The sequence below is a fragment of the Bombina bombina genome, chromosome 7, assembly GCF_027579735.1.
Source record: "Bombina bombina isolate aBomBom1 chromosome 7, aBomBom1.pri, whole genome shotgun sequence".
NCBI classification, from domain to species: Eukaryota; Metazoa; Chordata; class Amphibia; order Anura; family Bombinatoridae; genus Bombina; species Bombina bombina.
Window position 1 is genome coordinate 352,830,822 of NC_069505.1, and position 23,567 is coordinate 352,854,388.

The window sequence follows — 23,567 nt, forward strand, 5'->3', positions numbered from 1 at the left end:
ATTATTATTGTTATTGTTATTATTATTTATATACATTATTTTTTTAATTATTCTATATGAATTTTTTTTTATTTTAGTATGTCATAAAGAAGTTGAATCTTCAGAATGCCCCTCGTCGTGAGAGGAAAGCGGCAGAACAAGAGGCCCAGCTGCTGTCACGCTTGAAACACCCAAACATTGTAGCATACAAAGAGTCATGGGAGGGAGAGGACGGACTTCTATACATTGTAATGGGTTACTGCGAAGGGGGAGATTTATACCATAAGCTGAAGGAGCAAAAAGGCAAACTTTTAGCGGAAAGCCAAGTGGTAGACTGGTTTGTACAAATAGCTATGGCATTGCAGGTAATTCTAAACGCTACATTTTGCTATATTGTGTCATACAGTAGACTGATTAAAGGGACATAATATCCATATACTATCTTAAAAGCTGACAAGAAAATATCACCTGAATATCTCTACATAAAATAGATATTTCACCTTCACCAGAGTAAGCGCACTGTGATCCAGAGCAATTCCTTTTACTGTCATCTGCATAGTAAAAACCAATCACACTTTGCTTTAGTGTAGGATTAAACAGAAATCTCACAAGATTTTGTAGTAAGCTTCCTTAAACTGAGGAGGGAAGCTAAGTAACTGCCTGCACCTGCCAGATGCACACTCCCTTCTAAATCCTTGAGCATACATTCTGATTGGATGCCTAAATTCCCTTTTACAATGGGATGTGGCTACTAAGAAAATTTGAAGTGAAATATTTTCCTTTTTTTACATAGTGATGTTCAGGTGATATTTTTCTAGTCCGCTTTTTACAAATATGCTGCATCACTTTCAAGTGATTCATCATTTGGGTATCAAATTTTTATTTATAAAATTGGCAACTTTGGTTGAAGCATACTGTGACACAAAGCATGTTGCTTCTTTTACAGCCCAGCCACTCGGGGGTTAAAAAGACAGTTCCTAGACACAGGTCCTTTTTATTTATTTTCTTTATGCCCTATTAAACTCTGCCCCCATCTCCTCACAAAATCACCATTTTCAGGACATTTTCTGGCCGCCTGGATGTGTTTTATTGTACCAGTTGCACTTGGAGAATGGTGTGCTGCACAGTGGGTACAAGCTCTCGGGTACCGTCACAAGTGGTTGCAAGCTGCAGGATTCCCCTTCACGCTCTGGGACTCCAGACCCCACTACCAGGGTCTTGTTCCAGCAGGAAGTCACCTCCACTCAGTTACCGTGCAGTGGATGGCACAGGACCAATGTTACCTCTAATTTATTTTTGTTATAGCAAGTATAGTATTAAACCACTATTAGCACTTCCCTGTATGTGTTCACTGCCAGCCCCTGGTTCTCCCAAACCGTATAAAGTCGACGGAGATGTAGCAAAGTTGGCGACGCTGTATTACTTTCAGGGAATAAAGCTGTCTAGGTCCTCAGAATCTCCAGGCTCTTTCCACCTCCAAAATAAAATCTCACAATAGTGCAGCAACTTCCACAAAGTTAGATGGAGCATACTCACGAGATGTTAATGTATAAAAGGCCTTTAATTAAAAACACCAACCGGACCTCTCCGGATACAGCTTAAAAGGTTTATTCAGACAAGCTTAACGCGTTTCAGCTATTGCAATAGCCTTTTTCAAGAGCACAAGTTAAAACAATATAGAAGCAGGGTAAAACAAGCTGTAGTTACCTAGCATTACTCTCCATATAAATAGCCATCAACCCTGCCTACCTTCTTCCTGACACATCCATCCACAGGTGTCATGAATCTATTTCAGATCAGGGTTAGTTCTATGCTATTCTGCTGCTGTGTGTCCAAATGCTCAGTAGCCAATCAAATCACCTCCAAACTGAACCAGTTTCAATGCTTACACACCTCAGCAGAATAGGCTTACATTCTGAAAGATATTACTACATCATTTTAAGGATCAAGGTATAAAACATTTCAGATATCAAAACCATATATTCTCACATATTTCAGTGAATATAATTTATATGTTTTTCTGCAGTAACGAAATAAATATAAAAAAGGAATGCATATAAACTATTATTCTAAAGTAAGAAAACCTAAACCATCATTCTCTGTGTATATTAACAGATAAATAAATGTAATATATTTTACAGATCTATTTATCTTTTTTGTGCATATGATATTTGTTAGATATTCCAAAATTACAACCATTATATGGCTAATCAGAACAACTGTGTCCATCACGTGTCTGCATCGACCAATCATTGCCAATCCACATCAAAGTTCCCTTTCGAGTAGTTCAAAGTCTGGCTCTTCTCAAAGGTCCGCATTATGCCCTTTTTCATGACCCTGTGTGGGTTTTTGAGTAACCTCTCACTTTTCAGCTCACTTTCAACTTGCAGCATGTGAGATCTTCCACCCTCACTTATTTGTCCGTTTCTGGTGTCTGCTGTATGGAGGAGGCGGGCAGCACTTCTGCCACTGACATTCTTTTAATCGTTTCACTGAAAATTCTTATTGCCTGTTGACAGTGCTGTGTGATTTATGTATACAACTGTCAGTCAGCTTAGGTTCTTCCCCTCAGTGTAGCACAGGAAACCATTCAAGCTGTGCTACACTAGAGGGACATTTCTTTTCTTTTTTTCTGTCATGCCATCAGTGATTATTATGGGGCAGTCAAGGAGCAGCTACTGACACGTTCGGCCGTCACACCTGATTCCCAAGCTGAATAGGCTTATAAACTATATAGAGTGGGGTTCAACTGGTGGCATGATTGCCAAGTCTCCACTGTGGAGGAGGGACTGCAGCTTGTATTTCTGGAACAATTCTTCCTCCACACGACCCCAGAAATCCGGGATTGGGTAAAAGATTGTAGACAAGCAGCAAGGTTGGCTGATGAGTATGTTGACACTCACAGGTGCACCAAGCCGCTCCCTGGAGGTCCACAACTGCAGTCACAGTCTGCCCCTGCCCCAGACTGCAACACAGGTTCCTTCAATTCAGAACCTACGAGCACTGATTATAAGTAATCTAAACCCAAGGATATGTTGCTCCATCTGCCCACAGCCTGGGCACCTCCACAGCAACTGCCCCCAGCAAGGGAACCTCAACACCTGGCCTTGACTAGCTCTCAAACCACACTACACCCCAAGCCACACAGCAAACTCATGTGGTGAAACAAACTCTGAAAAATGGCCATGGAGTGACCAAGTTTAACCTTGGAACCTGCCATAGTCCTTTAAAGCCTGTTTGCTAACCCTGCCAGATGTTTAAGACAATGTCTATGATAACAGCACCATCAATACCACCCCATTTGACAACCGTATTCATCTTGGTCAGATTATGCTCATAAATGGCCAAGCAACCCAGGGATTCTGGAGCCACCCTCATATTTGATACAGCCTCACCAGGTTCCAGATGGATTTTAAGGGGGACAGACCCAGGTAGTAGGGGGGAGCGATACACCACGTACTCACAACCAAAGCCCCAAGTACCCACATAAGACAGAACCCCAGGACAGAGCCTCTGACTGAACCCCACCTGACAAATACTGACAGTCAGTTAGGGAAGACCCCTTACTGGCCCGATACGGATCCCTTGCGGATGCACAGATATACTAATCTGGTAGGGAGCATATTGCATGAGACAAAGGGCTATTTAGGATTTCTGATAGGGAGGGGAGAGGAACTACCAAGCTCCTTAAGTGGTAGCTGATGGTGCCTCAAAAATATCAGGCTGAACTTTAAGATTGCCCATGATATTTCTCTTGCCGGACACCTTGGGCACAATTGCACCCTCAAACGTCTGTCTCAAGCCTTTTTCTTGCCTGGGGTATCTGACGATGTCTGACAATACTTTTGAACATGTGACAAATGTTAGAGTATTGGGAAGCAGGGGGACCATCCTAAAGCGCCCCTCTGTTTTTTACCTATCATCAGTGAACCCTTACGGCGTATCTTGGTGGACATTGTAGGTCTGGTAACCAAACCCAGTGCTTCCGGGAAATGGTACATTCCATTAACCTGCCTACTGGAGTCGGTAAAGTCAGAGATGCGAAAGGAGATAGATGAGATAGTAGCCCTAAGAGTTATTGAGCCTTCCAAAAGCCACTGGGCCTCTCCAGTAGTCCTTGTCCCTAAAAAGGATGGGACTACCCAATTCTGTGCGGATTATTGGAGGCTCAGTGACAAGATGGTGACTGATGCATACCCTATGCGTTGAGTAGATTAACTTCTGAGCCGATTGGCTAGCGGGCACTATGTGTCCACTCTAGACTTGGCAAGGGATATTGGCAATTGCCTCTTGCACCAGAAGCTGTGCAAAGTCTGTCTTTTTCACCCCATATGGTGGGTGGCCCATCGCTGAAGGGGGGGCGGGATCGTTAGGGACTGCTACACTACAAAAGAAAATGCTTAGAGTGGCAGGGAGGGGGAAGGAGGGAGCTCCTATAGTGCAGGGGGAATAGAGGTTGGGAAATCGATCTGGGAGGGCCTCTATGTACAGGCTGACGCAGTGCTGAGCCAAGTCAATGACCTTGGAGATGAACACCCAATAGCCTTTCTCAGTCAGAAGTTGCTCTTTATGCTGTTGTGGAAAAGGAGTGTCACCAATCATAATCCCCTGGTTTGGTGAACAGAGTGGCTGGGGATAGTGGCAGACTGTTAGCACTTCATCCTTACAATTTCAGCCTTCAGCCTAGCACTTAATCCTTACAATTTTACAGCACAATATCTGCCAGGCAGGGACAATGGAAATGCTGATGGCCTTTGAAGGCAATCCAAACTCTGTCCCCCATCCCCCTCACAAAAGCACCCTTTTCAGGACATTTTTCTAGCTGCCGCAATACCTCCTAACTATTCTGGCTGTGTTACCTTGTGAGCACCTGGTAAACACAAAAAAGCTTGTGGCTTTTGCACCATGTAACTGAAATGGACTAAACTTTCTGGTGACTTTTATATATAGGTAAAAAACCCTTTTAGCCAAAGTGCTTGTAAATGGAAAAAGTTTGGATTTAAGAATATCTGCTTCTTTAAAATGGGACAGTTGGGAGAGGGGATGGAACCAACAAAATATTGGCGTAAAAGTTTGGAATTCCAGAATATGTACCTTCATTATATGACAGTGCTGCTTGTAGTTTGGTGGCTGTGCAGCAGCTGCTTCTGCTGTTGTGTTTTTTTTTTCTCCTTTCTCCAGTTTCATTTGTGGTGGGATAATGGCGTGTGTTCTCTGGCTGTGAGAATGAGTTCATGTTTTGTGCCGAACGGGGTCATCCGTATCTGTGATGAATTCACATGTAATGAGGCGCAGAGCTTGTGTACACAGAACAACTTGATCATGTGGGTGATGTGTAGATATGCTCTTGACTTATATGCATGTTTTGTCATTACCGTAAAACTATTTTTTCACTCTGTGCACTTGCTTCCACAAAGGTGTCCGTGTAAAGTCCTCTGCTACAACAATGCATACAGAAACACACAGGGCATGTGTACGCACACAATCTGTCAGATTTTCTCGCACACCAAATAGTTAATCTTTGCATCCAAAAAAGTGTTTTTTTCCACTTATGTATATTCTATGGCCACCTCAATGTCTACTGTTAATTTAACAAATGCACTGTAATGGGTGACATTTTTATACTTTTGATATATACCTTGTACAGTTATCTGTTCACATGTGAAGTGCAGCATGCACCGTGACACTAATTTGTTATAAAAACATAAACATTAAAAATACAGGAGGAGGGCACTGCTGTACAGAAATTACATTCTACAGGTTGAAGTAGATGTCATGGGTTTAAGAATTTTAAACATAACTCCTTTTTTTTTTTTTTTTTTTTAAATATTCCTTTAGTTGCAGCCCTAAATAAAAGTGAATTGGAATGTTTATATGCTCTAACTGAATCATTGAGGGGGGATTCAAAATCATAATCTTAAAGGGACGGTAAACACCTTGAGAAACAACTGAAACAAGTTTGCAATATACTTTTGTTATTTATTTTGCACCCTTTTCATATAATTTATCTCTGAAAATGGAGCTGACTTATCCAGACCAACTCTGCTACATATATGTTTTTATATTCACTTTATCACATAGCAGCAAACTATGTACTAACTTTATGACAGTGGCTAGCCTTGTTGTCTGTGTACTAAAGCCGATAGACTTTTATAAGCACTGTATTTATGAAGCTGAGACAGACCTGGGCAGTTAAAATGTTCATATTGAAAGAGAAAGTGGTTAGTCTGTCTGTCAATTATTTTTTTGACACAAGATCACTGACCCCAGTCTTATTTTTGGGGAAATCGTATATATAGTGACATCGCCACTAATTGTATTCTAATGAATTGGCACTCTTTACTAGTTTAGGACTAAGGTTAACCCCTTGGATGCAGCAGAGGAATGTTGTGTTGCATCACTCTCTGGCCTCCAACAAATTAAATGAAGCTTGTTGGACCCCAGGAATTGCTTTGGCTACAATTTGGTGACCGCATTATATAGGGATAAATTAGAGAAGAACTGGCCAAATCTGTAAGGAATGATTCCCTCCTTCCCAGATTGAGATAGGTGACTATGTAGATAATCATAATAATGATTAGTTATAGTCAATAATTAAAGGGATCTTATACACTACATTTTTCTTTGCATAAATGTTTTGTAGGTGATCCATTTATATAGCCCATATGGTTGTGTTTTTGTAAAAATGTATAGTTTTGCTTATTTTAAAATAACATTGTGCTGATTTTAAGACTCCTAACCAAGCCCCAAAGTTTTAGATTTATACAGACCTCAGACTGCTTCTTTATGTATAATGAATCTTTTTATAGGCAGAGGAGGGGGAGGGGTAGTTCTGCTATCAGCCCCTATCACTGGATGTCCCAGGCTAATCTTATCAACAGTGCTAAATTGGGAGCTCCTAAGTAAGATTTTAAAAGGTTTTATACTGGATTTTCATATCGGTATCTGTGCATATTATTCTTTATAGTAGTGTCTATTGCATGCAGTAAATGAAAATTGGTGTATACTGCCCCTTTAATATGGAAAGGTACTGTATTTTTTATTTTTTAAGTATTTACACGAGGAGCACATCATGCACCGTGACTTGAAAACTCAGAACATCTTCTTGACTCGATCAAACATCATCAAAGTTGGAGACCTGGGGATTGCCAGAATATTGGAAAGTCAATATGATATGGCCAGCACCCTGATTGGTACACCTTACTACATGAGTCCTGAGTTGTTCTCCAACAAACCATACAATTATAAGGTAAACTAAATCTTGTGTGCATGTTATACTAGACACAAATATCATAAATTATTTTTTAATAATAAAAATTCAACATACAAAGGAACAATAAACAAATAGGCAAAAAAGAAACTTTTATTTAAAATGGCCTAAAGGCAGACGTACTTTCAGGCTCACTATCTAATTGATAACCCATAGTGAAATTTTAAATCATTTTCTCTAATGTTTTATATGACATGGGGCCCAATTCTATAAAGCTATCTGGTCTAGTGAGATTATCTAAGAAGTCTTGTCAGTACTGCGAGGTCCATCAAATCAGAAAGGCTTGAGAGCTGCTAAGTGTGGTTCTTGATGTGAAGGAGTACATGCTTGCAAAAATCCCTCTTTCTTTCATAAGATGAGGAAAGTCCAAAGGTGTCCATAACATGTGGAATATATTTCCTGCCACTAGGAGGAGGTCACAAACCCTCACAATAACCCACACCTTCCTCTCCCCACTCAGTTTGTTCTTGGCCTCTGAGAAGAGAGTTTGAGAGAGGTGCTCTGCAAGCAAGATTTTATTATTTTCTATCTAATTATTTATTGGGAGCTCAGACCTGGCTTAAGACCCCGTACTCCATCTAAACTAAGGGAAGACTTCAAGATAATTTTCCAAGATTCTGAATGAAGCAGGGGTAAAGGAATATCTTAGTTATGGCATGCCAGTACTCTCACTGGTAAATCTTGCAGCCATAATTGCCCCCAGGCATCGTGGGGTTCTTAGGTGTTTATTATAGGCTATGGGCTGTTTGTTGTATTTTGTGTAAATACACTGATAATATAAAGTTTTGGAATATATCTTTATTTCCAATTACCTGCAGTTTTGATTATTATTTTGCAGTCATATCTGTACCCCCCACTTGATTTGACCGACCCATTAGAAGTGACCCCCCCAGGGAACAAACAGCAGCCCAAAAAGTTTCTTCAGTTTATTTTCCCTGTTTATTATGCAAAACTTTTCCAGTGGACCAAATTAACCAGTTATGTCCCCCATCTCCAATTCGCAAGTCATAATCCTGTCAGTATTGCATGTAGCAGACACTTGGTGCCCATGTCTGTTTTTATGGCCCAGGGGGATTCCACTAACTTTTTTTCTCCAGAGTTTAAATCCAGTCTTCAAAAGGTTATGACAGAGATTTTAGCGGCTATCTCCAACCCGCGTAAGCGAACATCACGAGATTTACCTCACTCTACCTGTAATATGTAGGGTCCTATCTCCCAGGCTCTGGACCTTGATCCTGAGGCTGATTCTACATTTAGATTTAAAGTGAATCATATCTGCTTCCTGATTCAGGAAGTTTTGAAAACCTTGGAGCTAAAGTGCTGAAGGTTACAGACAGGAATGCCTGGTTTCTTCAATTATTTGAAGAATTGTATCCACTATTAAGAGTGATGGAGCTATTTACACTTCAGCTAGACACACTACAATTCCTATGGAGGATAGTTGTTAGTTTAGGGATCCAATGGATCACAAATCTGAGTCCTCTCTTAAAGGGATACTGAACCCAATTATTTTCTATCATGATTCAGATAGAGCATGCAATTTTAAGCAACTTTCTTATTTACTCCCATTATACATTTTTCTTTGTTCTCTTGTATCTTTATGTGAAAAAGCAAGAATGTAAGCTTACGAGCTGGCCTATTTTTGGTTCAGTACGCTGGATAGCGCTTGCTGATTGGTGGCTGCATTTAGCCACCAATCGGCAAGCACTACCTGGTGCTGAACCAAAGATGGGCCGGCTCATAAGCTTATACATTCCTGCTTTTTCAAATAAAGATATAAGAATGAAGAAAAAATGTTAATAGGAGTAAATGAGAAAGTTGCTTAAAATTGCATGCTCTATCTGAATCATAAAAGAACAAAAATTGGGTTCAGTATCAGTAGGCAAAGTTATCTATCAACATCCTAGAACGTTTTACGATTCTTTGGCCTCTTCAATCATGGCCCCTTCTCAAACAGGTAAAATGTATTCAATTTCAGTCAGACAACGTTACTGCTGTGGCAAACCTCAATCATCAAGGAGGCACTCAAAGTCCTTTAGCTATGCAATAGGTATCTCATATTCTGTCTTTGGCAGAGGAAAACCACTGCACCCTATCAGCCATTTACATTCTGGGAGTGAAAAATTGGGAAACGTATATTACTTAATCAGTCCGTCCATCAGGGGAATGATCTTTTCAGCAGAATGTGTTCAATCAATTAGTCCTGAGATGGGGTCTTCCAGAAATAGATCTCATGTCATCCAAATTGAACCGCAAACTTCTGGTTTATTGCGCCAGGTCAAGAGCTCACATGATAGATGCTCTCGTCAGGCCTATCTATTTCCTCGGTTTGCTCTTCTTCCTAGAGCCATTGCAAGAATCAAACAGGAATTGGCTTCTGTAATTCTCATATCTCCGGAATGGCCCTGCAGAACTTGGTATGCTGACCTAGTACAAATGTCATATCTTCCTCCATAGGCTCTACCCCTAAGGAAAGATCTGCTGTCTCAAGGACCCTTTTATAATCCAGATCTCAAATCTCTGAATTTGATGTTGTGGAGGTTGAATGACTAGCTCTCAAAAACAGAGGTTTCTCAGATTCTGTTATCTCCTTTACTATCTTATATCATAAGATTTGGAAAGCTTACTTTGGTGTTCTTCTAGAGGTTTCTCTTGGAAATCTTTTGGAATCCCTAGAATTCTTTAGTTCCTTCAAGATGGACTAGATAAGGGATTATTGGCTAGTTCTTTAAAGCATCAGATTTTGGCATTATCTGTTTTGTTACACAAAAAATTGGCAAAATTACGTGAAGTTCAAACTTTTGTCCAAATCTTGAGAATTTGCCCTGCTAAAGTCTCGCTTCGGGCTGCAACACATTGCTACTCCTGAACATGACATGGCTGGTTACCATTTAACAGTGGTATATACACAAAGCCACTAATCAAAGGTCATGTGCTGCTAAGAATATGCAATAAGGATATTGTGCCACCTGAGTAGGACGTACACCCCACAAAGTGGTTAAATAGATGGCCAGGCTAAATGGGGGTCAATCACAAAATTCTGCATGAATACTATATATTGCACCTAATGCAAATGTTAATCTTCAACTCTGCACACTAAACTAAAGTGTACAGTAGAGCTGTCAATAAGCGCCAACTTCACTTATTTCATACCGCTTAGAACAAAAATAACAAAGCTCCAAGATGGTCAAGCCCTGTATGAAGATGTGGAGCTTCACAAGCCAGCACTTTTTTAACCCCTTAACGACCGGGCATTTCAGACAAAAACTTCCCCAAAAGACCAGAGCATTTTTGCCATCACTACATTTAAACAGAAATAGAGCCTTTTTTATATTTACCTATCAAAACTCTCTCTTATTTTTAAAAAATTTTTTTTTTAGTATACAACCAAAACTATTGATCTAGGCCCATTTTGGTATATTTCATGCCACCATTTCACCGCCAAATGCGATAAAATAAAAAAAAAAATCACTTTTTCACAATTTTAGGTTTCTCACCTGTTTACAAACCGCTTGTGCAATCATGGCACAAATAGTTGTAAATACTTCTCTGGGATCCCCTTTATTCAGAAATAGCAGACATATATGTCTTTGGCATTGCTTTTTGGTAATTGGAAGGCTGCTAAATGCTGCTGCGCACCACACTTGTATTATGCCCAGCAGTGAAGGGGTTAATTAGGTAGCTTGTAGGGTTAATTTTAGTGTATAGGTTACCCTCAAACCTGACACATCCCACCCAGGGCCGTCATTAATATTGACTGGACCCTGGGCAAAATTTTTCTTGGGCCCACCCATGCAATTTTGCTCTCCACCCCAACATCCCAAAAACAACTAAATCATTTTTTTTTTTTAATTATTAGCCCAGCAGTGGATAATCCACTGCTGGGCTAATCATTTAAAAAAAATGAAATAAATTGCAATATGTGAAACTGGACCTAAGCAGTACTAATAAGTAAATAAATATAAAAATTCCTCCACTGTGGATTCATTTAATATTCTTTTGAATGTGATTCTGGTGTGAGGTTAGCTGGTTAAAGAGATTTAGGGCAGCCAACAGGAGCAAAGCAAGGTAAAGACTGAGGAGGGAGCATGGAAGTGCAGACAAATATAAGTTCACTGACTGGAACAGCAGAACTACTATGGTAAGCTGTATATAGGTCCCGCCCTCACCCCGCCTCCTCCAGCGATGGGCCGCTCACCCGCCTCCCTTCTTACACTCCCACCCACCAACGATCGGCACCACCGCTGTCCGATGCAGAAGATGGCCACAAAGTGGCCCTCTCTGCATCAGTAACTATGCAAATCTATTTCTGCAGTGCCCCACTCCACACTCTGCGCTGGTCGTTAAGGGGTTATAAGAGGTTAAAATTGGAGGGAAGATTTGAAGAGAGCTGGAAGCACAGGAGAAACAATTACATGATGAGTAGTTAATGTGATAACCTCTTGTTTTGAGCAGTTTCTAATTCTCAGAACTTGAAATGCACCCTGCTGACTTCTCAAGGCTACGTATCTTTCCATTAACCACTTCTGTGCAAGTGACGAGAACAGGTCGGCATGCACATTTCTGCCTATGAGAGTAGAATTGATGATCTAATGCTGCAGGCCCAATCCTGGTGGTAATAGTGGGCAGCACTCCCAGAGCTGCATGAACGTGCTGGTGATGTCACCATGAACATGAATGGTGACAAAACAGCAGGGGCGGGACCACAATGGGACAGGTAGGAAAGAGAGCTGGATGAGAGGTGGCCCTCGATCACAGCTCCCTTACTAGCAAGGGACCACTAAAGCCCCTTTTTTTAAAAAAAAAAAAGTCAAAACACCACACCTGGGGTTTTGTTACCAAACGGGACTTTATAGGCCCATAAAAAATCAGTTTTGTCTAGAAACCACTAATAAAGCTTATTTTAAAAAATCCCTGCATAGCCTTACAGAAAGAAAACGTGCTTTTATTTTTGTACTTCACAAAGAGGCCCCTCTAGTTTATATTATAGCCCCCCCCCACCCCCGAAAGCCCCTATTTGCCTTTGTTTGTTTTGTTTTCTCAACAATTTTTTGCTGCAGCTATTTCAGATGCCATGAAGTATATAAATATAATAATGGTATATTCTGAATCTGCAGGACCTGCTGAAAAAAACCCAATTTATAATTTGTGTGGGTCAGTCACTAGAATTTGACTTGCAATAGTGTTTAAATATAAGTAGCAAAAAAAAATGGCTCAGCAAAGGCATTAACAGATAACTGCAAAACAATACACTTTGCACTAACTTTATGACTGTGGCTAGCCTTATTGCCTGTGGCCTAAACCCCACATTTGCTCCTCCCAAATAAGGCAAATGCTGATTAGAATTTGGCTATTGAAAAATAAATGCAGTAAAAGAAAGTTAATGTGTTTAAAAAAAAAAAAAAAAAAACATTAAAGGGAGATGAAACCCAAAATTTTTCTTTCATGATTCAGATAGAAGTAAATTAGAAAGTTGTTTAAAAAAAAAAAAAATTGTATTCTCTATTATCTAATCTGTTTCATTAATTTGGTTTCATTTGTTGAAGGAGCAGCAATGCAGTAATGGTTTATAACTGAACACATGGGTGAGCCAATCAAAATCGATATATATGTGCAGCCACCAATCAACAGCTACAACCTAGGTTATTTGCTGCTCCTGAGCTTGCCTAAACAAACCTTTCAGCAAAGGAGAACAAGAGAAGGATGCACATTTAAATAATAGAAGTAAATTGGAAAGTTGTTTAAAATTGTATTCTCTATCTGAATCATGAAAGAAACATTTTAGGTTTCTTGACCCTTTTAGACTTGTCTTGTAATTGCAATGTGTTTACTGTCTCTTTTTAGTAGAAATATAAATTGTGTAAGAGGGAAGTTAGAGGTAAAAAGTGTGTGTGTGTGTGGGGGGGGGGTTCTTGACTGCTCATTGACTCTCATTTTGACTTCCCTTGCTATGCAATATATAGTGGTTATGTATTTTAACAGCACTAACTAATGTTTCCTAGTGCAGCCTTTTTGGATTGTTAAAAACAAAATGTTTAATTATTTTGCTAAGATACAGCTCTATTTTCTTTTTCTTTCATGTAAGTGGCAAGAGTCCATGAGCTAATGACGTATGGGATATACATTCCTACCAGGAGGGGCAAAGTTTCCCAAACCTCAAAATGCCTATAAATACCCCCCCCACCACCACACTCATTCCTCAGTTTTACAAACTTTGCCTCCTGTGGAGGTGGTAAAGTAAGTTGGTGCTTGATTTCTTCTATTATAGGCGCTTCTAAGCATTTCGAAGCCCAATTCCTCTCAGAGTACAGTGTTTGTCAGAGGGATGTGAAGATAGTATTGCCTGTTGATTTCATGGTTTCACTCATGGGAAATCTTTTCAAAGGCTCTCTGTTATCGGTCGTAGGGATTCATTCTCTACCTCCCTTTTCAGATCGACCATTACCTCTGCTGATAGTTTTCAGTACTGGTTTGGCTGTCTGCTATATGTGGATGGGTGTCTTCTGGTAACTATGTATCATATTTTAAGACACTCTCAGCTATGTTTGGCGTTTTATGTTATATTGTAAAGTTTTTTTAAATATACGTGTTTACTTATATTTGCCATGAGTCAAGTCTAGGTATATTTCCCTTCTGCAGTCTAGCAGTTTCAGTATCAGAATCATGTTTTAGGAAGTTTATTTAAACTTTTTTTTCTTACCTGGGGTTTGTCTTTTTTTTCCAGTTTAATTTGTTTTTCCTTAATTTTCGCGGGCAAATCTAGGCTCGCGTGGAGGCAAAATGCTGTTATTTATTGCGTAATTCTTGGAGCGAAGTTGCGCCTATAGTGGCGTAAGTTTCGTCATTTCCTGCGTCTTTGTTGACGCTAGTTGTTTTGGCGCGAAGTCACGCTTGTTATGATGCGAGTTGCGTCATTTACTGGTGTCGGTTTGGCGCCAAAGAAATTTAACTTTCTTTTTTGTCGTGCGTCATACTTGGCGCCAAAAAAATTGTTTTTACCCCACTTCCTTTTATGCTTCTTCCTCTCCTTATATTATAGAGAGCTATGCTGTTTGTTTTTTTACCTATTTTTTTTTTACCATAAGCATTTTTTCCCATTCCTAAAACTGCTATATGAGGAAATTGTATATTTTGTTTAAATGTTAATTTTTTCCTTTTACATTTTGCAAGATGTCTCAAACTGATCCTGACTCTGATGTTACTGTAGAAACTAAAATGCCCTGAACACTTTTCTTCCACAAGTTAAGTGTGTTTTTTTATTTTTTATTGTCAAGCTGATTTTATTCTCTTCAGCTCAATTGTATGGCATTTATTTATCTTTTTTCATGCTGATAATGTTTCTATATGTACAAATACATTTACTGTTTTTAATTTTTCAGTTTAATGTACCTGATTAATTCTGCAGATTTCACATGTTATCATATCTGCAATCATAAGAAGGCTGTGACTGTTTTTGTGTCTTCAAATAAACTTATAAGGTCTTTCCAAAATTGTTATAAGATTTAATCAATTTTGTTTTGACCGACAGTATACTTAAGTTTATTCTACTGATGAGGGTTTATTTTGCTGAAAGGATCCTGCATCAGAGACTGTATTTGACAAATCTTCTTTTTTTATTTTTATAATTGAACTTTTTTGTTCTTTATTAAGGAAGTTTTGAAATGTTTTAGGTATTAGAAGTCTAGTCCTCCTATTAAATATGTTATATTCATTTAAAGATTTATTTAAATTGCTCCTGAGGTTCCCTGCCCCCTATTCTAGATGCTATCTATGATATGTTTGCTAGAATGGTTTAAACCTGATTCCTTTTTGGGAATGTACTACTATTTCTATAGATGTTAGTACTTATTTTCAGGATTTTTTTAAGTTTCAATCTTGCCTTAAAAGAGCATATTTTTATAATATTTATATTCTTAGTTCAGTTATATTTATGACTGACATTGCTGCTCTCTCAACTTTATTGTTGGACAGTTAGTATAAGCAGTTTTCAGATTCTGAAGTATATAACATTGTTCATTTTACTTCAAAATGTATTTTTATTTAGATGAGCCTCATGGTTTTATTCTTGCATTTTGACATGGTCTAAATATATTTTTTTATCTTTATTTTGTTAGGATAATAATTTGTTTTGATTTCTATTTTCTCCACTTTATCTGGAGGTAAAAGTTTTTTTTTCTGCCCTACTTTTTGGCTGGTGATGTAGTTCAGTTGGTTAAATGCCCCGATTACAAAAGCTTGTTCAAAAGATCTAAGGGTCACAGGCTCATATCCGTCTGGGTCGATGCAGCCCTTCGGCCTTTTCAGGTTAATTAAATGTGTACTATTTATTTTGTTTTTAATAACTATTACTAGTTAGCTGTCAATTTGGTTAACTCAGAGTGCAAGCACTGAAAAAACGTTTTTTGTAGTCCTACTAGGAGAAAAACGCTATCTGCATGAAGATGCGGTTCTCAAACCAGTTCTTCTGGTGGGGGGCAGATTAAGTTATTTTTGGATGGATTCAGTCCAAAGTCTATAGAATATTGTTCTTAGGGTTCTGAATAGATTTTTAGAATGAGACCTTCTATGGGATGATTCTTTCTTTCTCATGTTTCAATACACTCTGTGAAGGTTCAGGTTTTTTTCTGAAATATATTTCAGAACTGGAATTTTTTTCAGGGGTGTTTGTACCAGTTCATCAGCAGGAACAGGGTTTGGGTTTCTATTTCAATCTATTCTTTGTCCCAAAGAAGGAATATTCATTCATACCAATCTTGGATCTGAAAACTTTAAATCGTTTTGTGAGTGTCCCAACTTTCAAGATGGCGACTATAAGGACTATTATGCCTTTTGTTCAGCAAGGTCATTACATGTTCACAATAGTTGTAAGGGATGCTTATCCTCACATTCCAATTCATTCAGACCAACATTTTTCGGTTTCTGAGATTCTCTTTTCTAGGCAAGCTTTACCAATTTGCCGCTCTTCCATTTGGTCTAGCGACAGCTCCAATAATCTTTTCGAAGGTTCTCGGTGCCCTTCTATCTGTAATCAGAGAGCAGGGTATTGCGGTGTCTTCCTTATTTGGACGATATCTTGGTACTAGCTCAATCCTTTCTTTTAGCAGAATATCACACAAATAAACTAGTGTTGTTTCTTCAAAGACATGGTTGGAGGATCAATTAAGAGTTTCGTGATTCCACAGGCAAGGGTCACCTTTTTAGGTTTCCAGATAAATTCAGTGTCCATGACTCTGTCTTTAACAGTCAAGAGACTAATGAAATTAGTTGTAGCCTATCTAAACCTTCAGTCTCTATTATTCCCTTCAGTGGCTATGTGCAGGGAAGTTTTTAGGTTTCATGACTGCAGCATTGGACGTTATCCCCTTTGCTTGTTTTCTTATGAGTCCTTTGCATGCTGAATCTTTGGTGTAGGGATTATTCTCATTTATCACAATTGATATAGTTAAATCCCAACACTCATTTCTCTCTGACTTGGTGGTTAGGCCATCATCGTATTATTCAAGGGGCCTTCTTTGTTCGTCCTTCCTGGACTGTATTCTTAAGGATGCAAGTCTTACAGGTTGGGGAGCTGTCTGGGGTTCGCTGACAGCACAAACGGTTTGGAAACCTCAAGAGGCGAGGTTACCAATAATTATTTTAGAACTCCGTGCTATTTTCAGAACTCTTCAGGTTTGGCCTCAATTTAAGAGAGAATGTTTCATTAGTTTTCAGACAGACAATATCACAACTGTGGTATATGCCAATCATCAGGGAGAGACTCGCAGTCCTTTAGCGATGAAAAGAAGTATCTTCAATACTTTTTTGGGCAGAATTCAACTCCTGTCTAATTTCTGTGATTCATATCCCAAGTGTAGACAATTGGGAGGCGGATTATCTCAGCCGCCAGACTTTACATCCAGGGGAGTGGTCTCTCCATTCAGATGTGTTTTTTTTTTTTTTTTCCAGATTGTACAGATATGGGGTCTTCCAGAAATAGTTCTGATGGCCTCTCATCTAAAACAAGAATTTTCCCAGATACCTTTCCAGGTTCAGGGATCCTCAGGCAGAGATGGTGGAGATACGTTGGCAGTCCCCCCCCCCCCCCCCAATCTGCTTAAATTTTTTCTCTCCTTTGTTTCTTCTTTCAAGGGTGATCTCCAAGATCTTAATGGAATAGTCTCATGTGTTTCTGGTAGCACCAGCATGGCCTCACAGGTTTAGGTATGTAGATCTTGTCCAGATGTCCAGTTGCCAGCCTTGGCCACTTCTTCTAAGGCCAGACTTTCTGTCTCAAAGGCCGTTTTTCCATTGGGATCTCAAATTGTTAAATTTGAAGGTATGGAATTTAAACGCTTAGTCATAGAGGTGTCTCTGACTCAGTGGTTATCACTATGTTATAGGCTCGTAGATCTTGTCCAGATGTCCAGTTGCCAGCCTTGGCCACTTCTTCTAAGGCCAGACTTTCTGTCTCAAAGGCCGTTTTTCCATTGGGATCTCAAATTGTTAAATTTGAAGGTATGGAATTTAAACGCTTAGTCATAGAGGTGTCTCTGACTCAGTGGTTATCACTATGTTATAGGCTCGTAAATCTGTTTCAAGGTTTAGGTATGTAGATCTTGTCCAGATGTCCAGTTGCCAGCCTTGGCCACTTCTTCTAAGGCCAGACTTTCTGTCTCAAAGGCCGTTTTTCCATTGGGATCTCAAATTGTTAAATTTGAAGGTATGGAATTTAAACGCTTAGTCATAGAGGTGTCTCTGACTCAGTGGTTATCACTATGTTATAGGCTCGTAAATCTGTTTCAAGAAAGATTTATTATTGGGTTTGCAAAACCTATATTTCATGGTGTTCTTTACATAAATTCTCTTGGCATTCTTTTAGAATTCCTAGAATTTTATATTTTCTTCAAGATGGTTTGGATAAGGTTTTGCCTGCAAGTACTTTGAAGGGACAAATCTCTGCTCTTTCTTTTTTATTTCATAGAAAAATTGCTAAACTTCCTGATATTCACTGTTTTTTGTTCAGGCTTTGGTTTGTATCAAACCTTTTTTATTAAATTAATTTCTCCTCCTTGGAGACCTAATTTGGTTTTAAGGATTTTGCATGCTCCTCCTTTTGAGCCTACACAGTCTTTGGATATTAATCTACTTTCTTGGAAAGTGTTGTTTCTTTTGGCTATCTCTTCTGCTAAAAGAGTTTGAGTTATCAGCTCTCTCTTGTGAGCCCCCTTATCTGATTTTCCATCAAGATAAAGCTGTTTTGCGGACTTCATTTAATCCTAAGAATTCTCTGGAAAGATCTTTACATTCTTTGTATTTCAGAAAGACTTCTAGTCTATTTGGGTTTTTTTTTTCTGGTTCTAAGAAACATCAGAAAGCCTTTCCCATTTCTTTGGCATGTTGGTTAAAGCTTTTTTGATTCACAAGCTTATTTGGAGGCAGGGCAGTCTTCTCTTCAGAGTATTACAGTTCATTCTACTAGATCAGTCGTTTCTTCTTGGGCTTTTAAGAATGAAGCTTCGGTTGATCAGATTTGCAAAGCAGAAACTTTGGCTTTCTTTGCATAGATTTACTAAATTTTACCTTTTTTATGTATTTGCTTCTTTTGAAGCAGTCTTTGGTAGAAAAGTTCTTCAGGCAGCTGTCTCAGTTTGATTCTACTGCTTATGTTTAAAGTTTATAAGGAAAACTTAATTATTGTTTGGATTTAATTTCTCAGCGGAAATAGCTGTTGTTATTTTATCCCTCCCTCTCTAGTGACTCTTCTATGGACTTAGACATCTTGGGTATTTTATCCCATACGTCATTAGCTCATGGACTCTTGCCACTTACATGAAAGAAAACATAATTTATGTAAGAACTTACCTGATAAATTAATTTCTTTCATAGTGGCAAGAGTCCATGAGACCCACACTTTTTTGTGGTGGTTATGATTTTTTTTGTATAAAAGCACAATATTTTTTCCAGTTCCTCCTTTTTTTTTTTATGCTTTTTTACTCCTTTTTACACCTCACTACTTGGCTATTCGTTAAAACTGAGGAATGAGTGTGGTGGTAGGTGTATTTATAGGCATTTTGAGGTTTGGTAAACTTTGCCCCCTCCTGGTAGGAATGTATATCCCATACGTCACTAGCTCGTGGACTCTTGCCACTATTAAAGAAATGAATTTATCAGGTAAATTCTTACATAAATTATGTTTTTTCTTTCCACAGTCTGATGTGTGGGCATTGGGATGTTGCGTATATGAAATGGCCACACTTAAACATGCCTTCAATGCTAAGGATATGAATTCTTTAGTTTACCGGATCATCGAAGGAAAGGTATAATAACATTTATATATTAGAATACAGCAGAATGTAGTAATACATTTAATTAATTAATTAATTAATTAATAATAATAATGTTTAAATGCTGCTAACTATTAACTTGTGTTTACATGTATTTTTCAGTAAGTAGAAATAGGAAAACCGTTCAGGAACATTTTCAGTTCTCTTTATAGAAATTAAATAACTTTTAAGGAATAAAAAATGTTCAATTTTAAAACACATTTTTGCGTGTTTCTAGAACACATAAAAAAGACCCTGAACATGTAACACTATTTAGTACTTGAAAGTTATTCCATTTCTATAAAGAGAACTGAAAATGTTTCTGAACATTTTTCTCATTTATACTCAATGAAAAATACAAAAGGGTTAAAACACAGAATTGTTTACCAGAGCATTCTTGTGCCCCTTCAGACAAAGATTCAGCTGGTGAACCAATCGGGAGCAGGCATATGTATATATGCCCCAATCACATGCCTCATCTTTATCTATAGCACAGGGTTGTTCCAGGAACACAACTTTGACTATGTATTTGCAGAGGTTAAACGCATTCTTAAAAGAAAAAGATTTAAACTAACCCCTTGGCCAACGGATTGGCCAATACATTGCCCAGCTTTGACAGTGGAGCCCGCAGCTGGGGGCAGAAGGCACCTGCCTTTATATGATGAGAGAGCACTGATTGTACTCCATTGCCATACTAAAGTGATGGTGAACTTAATCTAATGAGATGCCATTTATGTCATCTTTGCCATTAAAAAAGTTCCTTTACCATTTTATTTTATTGTTTGTGTGTGCAGGTAAAGACCTTTAAAATTATAAAAAAAAAGTATATAGAAGTTTTATCTTAGCTAAATCAGAGGATGCCAGTAAACTTTTTATTTTTTTATTCTTATTTTTCTCCTACAATTCGACTACTACAGAATTTGTGGAATATGATTGAGATATATGTATAATAATAATAATAATAATAATAATAAGTAAGGCTACCAAGAGAACAAACTAGCACCTAGATTTAGAGTTTCGCGGCCAAAGGGGTGCGTTAGCTACGCTTGTTTTTTCCCCCCGCACCTTTTAAATAACGCTGTTATTAGAGTTCTCTTAAGGGCTGCGTTAGGCTCCAAAAAGGGAGCGTAAAGGCATATTTACCGCCACTTCAACTCTCAATACCAGCATTGCTTACGGTAGCGGCCAGTAACACCTCTAACCTTACACTTATTAACCCCTAATCTGCCGCCCCCGCTATCACTGACCCCTGCATATTATTATTAACCCCTAATCTGCCGCTCCGGACACCGCCGCAACCTACATTATACCTATGTACCCCTAATCTGCTGCCCCTAACACCGCCGACCCCTATATTATATTTATTAACCCCTAATCTGCCCCCCCCCAACGTCGCCGCTACCTTACCTACACTTATTAACCCCTAATTTGCCGACCTGACTGCGCCGCCACTATAATAAATGTATTAACCCCTAAACCGCCTCATTCCCGCCTTGCAAACCCTATAATAAATAGTATTAACCCCTAATCTGCCGACCGGACCTCCCGCTACTCTAATAAATGTATTAACCCCTAAAGCTAAGTCTAACCCTAACACCCCCCTAAATTAAATATAATTTTAATCTAACAAAATAAATTATTTCTTATTAAATAAATTAATCCTAAAATAAATACTTACCTGTAAAATAAACCCTAATGTAGCTACAATATAACGAATAATTATATTGTAGCTATTTTAGGATTTATATTTATTTTACAGGCAACTTTGTATTTATTTTAACTAGGTACAATAGATATTAAATAGTTATTAACTATTTAATAGCTACCTAGTTAAAATAATTACAAAATTACCTGTAAAATAAATCCTAACCTAAGTTACAATTAAACCTAACACTACACTAGCAATAAATAAATTAAATAAATTAACTACAATTACCTACAATTAAATCAACTAAACTAAATTACAAAAAATAAAAAAAGATTACAAGAATTTTAAACTAATTACACCTACTCTAAGCCCCCTAAAAAAATAACAAAGCCCAAAGTTGCCTGTAAAATAAATATAAATCCTAAAATAGCTACAATATAATTATTTGTTATATTGTAGCTATATTAGGGTTTATTTTACAGGTAAGTATTTAGCTTTAAATAGGATTAATTTATTTAATAAGAAATAATTTATTTCGTTAGATTAAAATTATATTTAATTTAGGGGGGTGTTAGGGTTAGGGTTAGACTTAGCTTTAGGGGTTAATACATTTATTAGAGTATCGGCGAGGTCCGGTCGGCAGATTAGGGGTTAATACTTGAAGTTAGGTGGCGGCGATGTTAGGGAGGGCAGATTAGGGGTTAATACTATTTATTATAGGGTTTGAGAGGCGGGAGTGAGGCGGTTTAGTGGTTAATACATTTATTATAGTGACGGCGAGGTCCGGTCGGCAGATTAGCGGTTAGTAAGTGTAGGTAGGTAGCGGCGACGTGGGGGGGGCAGATTAGGGGTTAATAAATATTATGTAGGTGTCGGCGGTGTTAGGGGCAGCAGATTAGGGGTACATAGGGATAATGTAGGTGGCGGCGGTGTCCGGTCGGCAGATTAGGGGTTACAAAAATTTATTAGAGTGGCGGCGATGTGGGGGGACCTCGGTTTAGGGGTACATAGGTAGTTTATGGGTGTTAGTGTACTTTAGAGCACAGTAGTTAAGAGCTTTATAAACCGGGGTTAGCCCATAAAGCTCCTAACTCCTGACTTTTTTCTGCGGCTGGAGTTTTGTCGTTAGAGTTCTAACGCTCACTTCAGCCAAGACTCTAAATACCAGCGTTAGGAAGATCCCATTGAAAAGATAGGATACGCAATTGGCGTAAGGGGATCTGCGGTATGGAAAAGTCGCGGCTGGAAAGTGAGCGTTAGACCCTTTCCTGACTGACTATAAATACCAGCGGGCGGTAAAAAGCAGCGTTAGGACCCCTTAACGCTGGTTTTGACGGCTAACGCATAACTCTAAATCTAGGCGATATTGTTTAAAAAGATTTTACTACCCATTCCCCAGCTTCGCACAACCAACATTGGTTGGCGCAAAGTATAATAAATACAAGCATATTAATATAACAATGTTGGTTGTGCGAAGCTGGGGAATGGGTAGTAAAATCTTTTTAAACAATAACAATTTTGGTGTAGACTGTCCCTTTAAGTTAAAATATTTTAATAATCAGAAAAATAGATTAAAAGGGGTGTGGAAGTCAAAATTAAACTTTCATAGTTCAAGTAGAGCATGCAGTTTTAAGGGACCTTTTAATTTACCTCTGTTATTAAAATCTACTTTGTTCTCTTGGTAGCCTTACTTATTATTGTTATTATTATTATTATTATTATTATTATTATTATTATACTTTATTAAGCGCCAACATATTCCGCAGCGCTGTCCATGGATACAATTCATTTAAATAAAACAATATAAGACTTGTAAGAGACAGGACAACATTTACAAACACATACAGGAGGGATTGAGGGCCCTATTCCCGTGGGAACTTACAATCTAGAAGGGTAGGAGGTTGAGAAGCAGGAGGTGAGGACTGCAAGATTGAGAAGGATGTTAATACTTAGTTAGATGAGGGAAATATTAGATAAGTGAAATTAATTTATAATTGAGTTGGGTGGTAGGCTTCTCTGAACAGAAAAGTCTTCAGGGAGCATTTAAAGGAAGAAAGATTAAGGCAAAGCCTGACAGCACGAGGGAGAGCGTTCCAGAGGGTAGGTGCTGCACGACAGAAGTCCTGCAGTCTAGCATGAGAGGAGGTGATAGTCGCTGATGCAAGGAGCAGGTCATTGTTGGATCTTAGCGAGCGGGCTGGAGTATACTTGTGTATTAGAGAGGATAGGTAGAGGGGAGCGGCGTTTGTGAGAGCTTTGTACGTAAGGGTGAGAATTTCGAATTTAATTCTGCTGTGAATGGGGAGCCAATGAAGGGACTCGCAGAGAGGTGCAGCAGATACACAGCGACGGGAAAGGTAGATCAGCC

General features: G+C 38.6%; 1 protein-coding gene across 2 annotated transcripts in view; it reads left to right on the plus strand.

Annotated features, from left to right (window-relative positions):
* The window catches only part of NEK4 (NIMA related kinase 4), a 189,299-nt gene that overhangs the window by 11,896 nt on the left and 153,836 nt on the right, over positions 1-23,567 (plus strand). For both annotated transcript variants that reach the window (XM_053721029.1, XM_053721030.1), the window contains exons 2-4: positions 78-344; positions 7,031-7,228; positions 19,438-19,545. In XM_053721029.1, the coding sequence (XP_053577004.1) occupies positions 78-344; positions 7,031-7,228; positions 19,438-19,545 (573 nt within the window). The remainder of the gene's footprint in view (positions 1-77; positions 345-7,030; positions 7,229-19,437; positions 19,546-23,567) is intronic.